At 37.0% G+C, this 7,786-nt stretch overlaps 1 protein-coding gene across 2 annotated transcripts; it reads left to right on the forward strand.

Annotated features, from left to right (window-relative positions):
* The first annotated feature begins 574 nt into the window (after window positions 1-574).
* Window positions 575-7,786, forward strand: LOC110936658. 2 transcript variants are annotated; one of them, XM_022179073.2, is made up of 4 exons: window positions 575-3,004; window positions 3,090-3,182; window positions 5,488-6,802; window positions 7,013-7,786. In XM_022179073.2, exons 3-4 carry the CDS (start codon window positions 6,331-6,333, stop codon window positions 7,237-7,239), a joined length of 699 nt encoding a protein of 232 aa, XP_022034765.2. In that variant the 5' UTR covers window positions 575-3,004; window positions 3,090-3,182; window positions 5,488-6,330; the 3' UTR covers window positions 7,240-7,786. The 2 variants fall into 2 exon arrangements, with proteins under 2 accessions (XP_022034765.2, XP_022034764.1); XM_022179072.2 differs by lacking the exons at window positions 575-3,004; window positions 3,090-3,182 and adding an exon at window positions 4,756-4,821.

A 7,786-nucleotide genomic window follows, 5' to 3' on the forward strand; every position in this document is an offset into this window, starting at 1 on the left:
ACGCATAAAGTAAGTGATTTCCGGAACCTCACTTCTTAGTACATAATTAAAGTCTATTGTATGAAGGTTAGGAGTCATGTAGGATTGATCGAGAAAGGTAAGTAAATGGGAAAGAACGTTGTAGTATGTTGTTTACAGTTCAAAAGTAACGAAAAGTGCAAGGTAGAATCAAACGGGTCAAAACACGGAAAGTAATTTGGTACACAAATGAAGGGTAAATGATGTAATCCTTCTAAAGAAGTTGTTTTTAAATGGTTTTCAAGTTTAAAGAAATGTTATAAAGAAAGAAATTTTATGGTACGTATTTTCCGCTGCGTATTCATGATCAAAACGTGTAGGGTGTTACATAAAAGCATTCATAAACGTGCATAGTGAGTTAGCTGCCACATTAAATTTCTACAAATACACTAAAAATACATATTTTCTCTCCGATCCTACAAATACATTAAAAATACATATTTTCTCTCCGATCCTACAAACATCTTTACCAATACTTATATTTCTACATTATTACCACTTTTACATTTATTTTTATTAATTAAGTTATTTCTATCAGCTTTACATTTTTTTGTTTTCGCATTATTTATATCTCAACTGCATGCCGCGCGTATAGCGCGGACTTCAGATTGTAGTTATTATTTGCCCATGAGGGAGAAAAAAGCATAACTCTTTTTTTTATTTGTCATTATGTGAATTTAATTATTATTTGCTCAACAATTTCTTTATCGTGTTTCCATTATTGTTATTTAACCTTATCTTTTATGCTTAGGTATATTATTTTCCTTGCTTCATTAAATTGTTGCTCTTGAAAAGGTTGGTATAAGATATGATTTTGCAGCGGATGATGTTCTCGTTCATTGACATTATTATTGCTTTTCAAAGTGAAGGTCATGAGTTCGAGTTTCATCTTCTAGAGCAAAAAACTTTGGGTTGGACCAAAGGTTTTACCATAGAGGGAACTCAAGTGGTGGATTTTTCTATAGTGGGCCAGGTAAGCAATGTTTCTCATGTCTGCGTTCATGTGCGTGGGTGGCTTTTTGCCGTTGGGTTACCTAGATGGTCAGGCTTGTTGGTCGTTCAAAAAAATATAGGTATATAGATAGAGATGCACAAAAAAAACGGTTCATGACCTGACCTGGAACCGGTTCCGAGTCCTACCCGGTGGAAACCATACCCGATTCAGAACCGATTGCACTCGCTAGTTCCTACCTGTTTGTAAATATGTTTTAAAAAATCAGTTCCTACCTGGGAACCCCCCCCCCCCCTTTGTGGGAATCGAACCGATGACCTAATGGTCGTAAGCTTTATCCTACCACGAAGATGCTACTAGGTTATAATGCAATTTGCTATTACATGGCAAACTTAATTACTCAAAGCGAGTTTAATGTTTTAGCGGATTTAGCGTGTATGTCTATAAATAGGTGTTATTGGCTATTTTTTTTTTTTTTTTTTTTTTGGAGTTTGTTAACGTGAAGTGTGTGTTTTGTAGTGTGCATCTCAAAACAATATTTCATAGTAATAAACAGAGATTTTGTATTTACATTTTAGTGTGTTTGATCGTTACCACTCTTGCCATTCACGAATGGATTTTGAAGTTGTGATTCGCGTTTTTGCAGATTATAGAGACCTTACACTTACAATTAGACATTTTTTTTGAACGGCCAATAGAATCAATCCCGAGCACTCTCGGGGCATCCACTGGACCAAACGAAGTACTCCGGGAATAGCCTGAGTCCACCACCAATTACGGGGAAAACCAGTAACTCACCCGCCCGTAGGCACGACGGTGAAATTATCGGTAAAACCCGTTTGGCTCAAGAATCGATCGAACCCAGGTTTCCCTAGGTCTCCTATCATTGTCCATCAATGCCTCAATCTGCACCAAGTGGGAGTTGAACCTGCATCTCTCAAAAGAAATGCAAGTCTTCCACCACTTGATCTAGAGATCATTGGCTACAGTTAGACATTTTAAAACTTAAAATTAACATTATTCAACACTTAACATTAACATTATTCAAACACTTAAAAATTAACCTTAAACATTTTATAACCCAAAAATTAAACTTAAACAATTTAACTATCTAGTTTTAGTTTCACGGATGCTTCCCCTTTTGTTATTAGTTGTTTTTGGCATGAACATGTTTAACTGTATGTTTTTTGAGTTCGTCACGGCTTTGAGGAACTTCCCACAGTATATGAACGAGCCATCTGGGTGTGGTCTACCGACTAACATAAGACATAAGTCGTAGTGGGTCCAAATCTTGGGATTTTTTTTTTTGGTTTCGAGTAACACACCAGCTTTTTCCTTGTTTGCCATCGTTGGTTTACTTGAAAGTTGAGAGGTTTGACCGTTTTGCGTTTTAGTAAGTGTTTAAGTGTTAAATAAGTGGTGTAATCAAACCTAAACCTTCATGTAGGAACTGGACCGGACTCGACCCTAACCAGGTGAATTACACACCCATCTATACATGTAGACCCCGGGTCCAGTTGTACCAAATTGGGTCTTACCTGATTCCTATCGGATTCCGGTTCTGACCTAATTCTCGATTGATGCGTTTAGATAAATTTATGTTTAGTTTATATAAAAAGAAAAAAAATATATAAGTGACGTTTCTACTTATTTGTTATTTTTTTTTACATTCTATATATTTTTCTTTTAGTTGTGTTTTAAATCCCTTTTTTCTCAAAAATTGTTTTCTCGGCGACGTGCATGGTGTGGAGAGGTGGTTACCAATCAAAGGGTACCACGTGGAGCAGCAATAACAAATTTTATTCTGTTTGTTTGTTGTAGTAACAAAATTTCCCGCCCATCCCACCCCACCCCTGTTATATAACTAACTAACTAAGGTGTGTATTACTTACACCTAATCCATCCATGGCGATCTCTCTCAAGCTCTCCAAACCTATGCTCTACGTCAATTTCAAAACTCCCTCTCTGTTCACCATGAAGAATCGATCTCTATGTGTGAAACCACAGCAGCTGATCAACAGATTTGCTCCTCTGGTAAACTTCACAATCCTTCTTCCTTCCTCAATTAATTACTATCTCAAACTGATATTCATTATGTTTGATTATCTTCTTCATTCAGAAAATCCACGCCGCTGCTTCTCCAGGAGACGACAACCGGAAGAAACAACCATCACTGTGGCAAAGGCTCCACGCTTTTCTTAAAAACCATCCTGTAAGTTTTAATATGTTTTGTGGTTAATTATTCCTACATCTGTGTGATTCAGTAGGTTTCTAGGGATTTTGACTTGAGATTGATTGATTTCAGTTGAATTGTTGTTAAAATTCTTATGCCGAAGGTCTTTTTGGATGTGATTTTCAGTTATAATAATGCAGTTAATAACATAATTAGTTTTTGCTGTAGTTAATAACCTAATTAATTTTTGGATCTACACTTTTGAGATTGATTGATTAATTTCAATTGTTGTATTAATTATGTGTAACACTAGTGTTTTATGGTTGATTTCAGTTTTATATATGTAGTTACAATGCAGTTAATAACATAATTAGTTTTTGCTGTAGTTAATAACCTAATTAATCGATACGAGTCGAGCCTTATCAAGCCCGAGCCGAGCTTGAGTCTAAAATAAAGCTCGTTTGTTTATCGAGCCCGAGCTCTAGCCTCGCATGTGAAGCTCGTTAGGCTCGTCGAGCCTTATCGAGCCTCAGTGTAAACGAGCCGAGCTTATTCAAACTTGTTTACAAGCCGACCTCGAACCTAAAAATAAGCTTATTTAGTAAACGAGCCCGAGCTTCACTTATCGAGCTCGCGAGCCTAGAAAGTCTATTATTTATGTTATTTTTATTTAATATATTAATTAATAGACAATAAACGAGCCGAACTCGAGCTTGAGAAAATACAAACGATCCAAGCCCGAGCCCTCATAGTTAATCGAGCTCTAGCCTAGTCAACCTCGGGATCGGCTCGGCACATTTGCACCCCTAGTGGTTAGCTAGCTTAGTTACAGCCAACATATATCCTGGTAGTGCAATGAGTGAGCGTAACTCAGTTTAGAAAGTTTTGTAGGATTTGCGTTACGATGAAAATTTAATTTCCTTTTTGGTGATTGATTGTTTTTGGTAGAAAGGCACCTGGCTGAAATATAACACTTTTTCAAAGATATGCCATCATATTTAGAGTTAATGATTGATGGAGTTTTTTTTTTTTTCGCATTTCATGCTACTTTATCTTTTAAGCCACCATGTTGTCACGGAGTAAACTTTTAACTCACGTGTAGCAACTTAGACTTGATCTAAGTTAAGCTATGTGCCCCAACGATGTAGTGTTTTGAGTGATTCAAGTGATGGTTGCAAATTGTGTATACAAAGAAACAACTTTGTATTGATTACAAGAAGATTTACAAGAGTGTGTTTATAAGTACAAGTGTGTTTACTTGTGATATTCTTGGGTGATCTCCAAATGAGACCCCATCATCCTATTTATACTAGTCCTTTCTAGTTCTAGAGAATTCCATCTAGATAATTCTACACATAATATCTTGGATATTTATAAGTTGATTTCTAGAGCCTTCTTGCAAAATATCAAGTGTTTTCAAGGTGTTTCTAGAGAATTCTTGGCTGATCTAGAGTCTTCCGATTGTGCCAAGATGTTCCAGCAACTTGTTGGCTGTTCCGGAAACTTCCGGGCAGCCCTAGATGCTTCTTTAGTGTTCTGGAATCTTTAGGAACTCGCTAAAAAAATTCTGTATTTAGGCGGATCGTGACAATGTTCTAGCCTGTATTTGTATTACAGTTCAGAGTTCTAGGTGTATATGTAAGATGAGGAATTGGTGGACATACGCTTTCCTGATGGGGTAAAATTTGTAACTATAGGTGATTAATATTGTTTACATCTGATCAGGGATTGCGGGATGGTCTCAAATGGCTTTGCATTAGTTAAAGGCTAAACCTGCGTATACAAACTTTTGCTTTATTTTAGTAACATGTTTCAAAGTGTTCTTTCTTCATTCATTTCCTGGCCTTTGATTTCTTCAACTCTCCACTTTTGTTCTTATTTTGTTTCAGTAGTTCCTGTCAGGGTGGGTGTGTTCAACTTTTTATTTACTGTTTTTCCCTACTAATTAGTGATTAACTAACTGGGAGTTTTGATCATAGAAATAACAGTAGCTAGGAAATTAATGGCAGTTAGTTTCTTGTAATGTAAGTGACGTGGCTATCTCCGCCTTGGAGATAGTGCGTTTTTGGTGTGTTTAATGAAGTTTGCCTTAAAAAAAAAAAAAAAAAAAAAAAAAAAAAAAAAAAAAAAAAAAAAAAAAACTTAGTTTTGGAATTAGGTGTTTGAACCTGCAGAGAGGGAATTAGTATTTCCTTCTTTAGACAGACATTATGCCCTAATTAAAACATCTAAACTGAAGCTTAAATTAATTAGTAAATTTTATACGAGTAAATGTGTGATTATTTTTTGTAATAATAATTTTGGTTCTTAGAAATCATATCATCATCTTTCTTGAATTTTCCAGGTTTCTCCTGTCTTGGCTTTTATTGCCATGGAACTCATCATTACCAAGGACTTTCAGGACATGTATCCCAATGCTACAATTCTGAAGCCATTGTTGTCCTTCAAAGTCAACAAAAACTTCTTTATCAGTAGTTGTTTGATCCTCGTTGTTGTTCTCATCGTCATGTTGATTATCGACGAATACCTTAGGAGTCTTAAGTAGTGAAGGTAAATACCAGGAAATTAAGGATATAAATACCATTAAAGGATATGAGGAAATGAATTGATAAAGATGTTAGTTTGTAGAAATTTTAGATTAATAATTAATAAGGATACTAATAAAAATAAAAATGATTCAAAATAAGTAATTGTTGGTTAAGATATTTAAAATCTTGATGAGTCTGGTATTGTTGGAAATAAAAATCAAATTTCCAAATTCTCCAAAAGACCCAAACGATTTTTGGGGTTCAGGCTACACGGTATGGGGACGTCCCCACACCGTCGCACTCCGGCGCCGCACCAAACACCGTGCCGCCCCCGGCACGTCGCGGCTTCTCCGTCTGTTCTTCGTCGTTGGAGACGGACCAAAAAAGTGGGGCCACATTAATTATTCGACCGTTAAAAAAATAAAAAAAATAAAGAATTTCCATATTTTGAATAAATCCAAACGGTCAAATTTTTTAAATATATATATTTACCTTCCATTTTCACTTTCAATCACCAAATTAACCCCAAAATTTCATCTCTTTCTCACATAATTTTTATAAACCTTCTTCCACTATAAACCTTCTTTCTCAAATATATATAAACCTTCTTCCACTATTTTATAAACCTTCTTCCACTATAAACCTTTTTACACTTTTTCATGGATCCGTTCAACAACCCGGACAACCCGAATACTCCCAACAATCCGACCCAACCTAATGTTTTCTCGGTTCCGGGATATTATCCGACGCTAGAACCGAACCAATTCTCGCAATATTCATCGAACGCGTTTGCTTCATTCCAACACTCGCCAAACCAATTCGCTCAAATCTCCCAAAATCAAGCCCTTCAACAAATGATGATGCGGGGTGCTTGGAACTTCCCACCCGTTCAACCTCAACCGATCCCCACACCACCCGTTCAACCTCAACCGATCCCGACCCAATCCGAACCCGAAGACGATGTGGAGATTGTTCCCGAAACCCAACCGCCTAAAGGGAAAGGAAAACGAAACAAAGGCAAGCAAGTGGTGGGTGATCAACCGTCGAAACCGAAGGCGACTAAGTGGACACCAATCGAAGAAGAAGCCTTAGCCAAGGCTTTCATTGGCACTTCTGACAACCCGACAAAAGGTTCGTAATTTTTTTAAAGTTTAAAATTTTAAAAGTTTTAATTTTTTTTGTTAACAGTAGGTTTTTTGTTAAAGTTTTAATTTTTTTTTTGTTAACAGTTGGTTTTTATGTTTATTAGGTTTAAAGTTTTAATTTTTTTTTTTTTGTTAAAGTTTTTTTTTTTTTATATTATTATGTTAACACTTTATATATTTTGTTTGTTTTTTATAGGTAATAATCAATCGGGTGAGGGGTTTTGGTCCAAGGTATTGGCCAAGTTTCTCGTCTTGAGGGACCAAGGCCCGTATCGAGATGTCGACTCGGTCTCCTCAAAGTGGCGGAAAATGAACTCGTCTATCAATAGGTTTTGCGAGGAATATAATAAATTATATACAAGTGACCGTCGTAGCGGGTGGAACGACGAGGATGTGTTCAAAAATGGCGTTGGAAAAGTATAAGGACAAGAGTGGTAATACCAACTTTCCTCACGTTCGCGCGTGGATGGTTGTAAAAGACGAACCAAAATATAGGCCTATTCCCAACGAGGTGGCGATGGCGAAACGCCAAAAAACATCGGAAACGGGTAGTTTTAGCGCCGGTGGATCGGACGCGAGGTGTCACATAAACTTAAATGATGACGCCGACTTTGACGAAGACAAGTACAACGTACGTGAACCGGAGCGTCCAACGGGCCGAGACAAAACAAAGAAGGAGCGGGCCAAGGGAAAAGAAAAGGAAAAGGTGGACCTGAACATGAATATGGTTGAGTTTATGGAACACCTAAAAATGTACAACGACGTCACCGCCCAAAAGACGAAGGCGAAGAAGCGGGGCGTCGAAGAAAAAAGTCGTGAATCGGAAGAAAAGTTACGCGAGAAGGTCCGATTGGCGAATGAGAAAATCCAAATTTCCGATGAAAAAATTCGGCTCAAGGAATGGGAAATAATGATGATGAATGTCGAGGACGAACCCGAGCCGAAACGTTCGATGTTGAAAAAATTACAA

The sequence above is a fragment of the Helianthus annuus genome, chromosome 4, assembly GCF_002127325.2.
Source record: "Helianthus annuus cultivar XRQ/B chromosome 4, HanXRQr2.0-SUNRISE, whole genome shotgun sequence".
Lineage (NCBI taxonomy): Eukaryota > Viridiplantae > Streptophyta > Magnoliopsida > Asterales > Asteraceae > Helianthus > Helianthus annuus.

Excerpts from the sequence above, each read along its gene's own strand:
- LOC110936658 (XM_022179073.2), top strand. The coding sequence starts at position 6,331 with ATGGATCCGTTCAACAACCCGGACAACCCGAATACTCCCAACAATCCG. Across the intron at positions 6,803-7,012 it reads TTCTGACAACCCGACAAAAG|GTAATAATCAATCGGGTGAG; the intron begins GTTCGTAATTTT and ends TGTTTTTTATAG.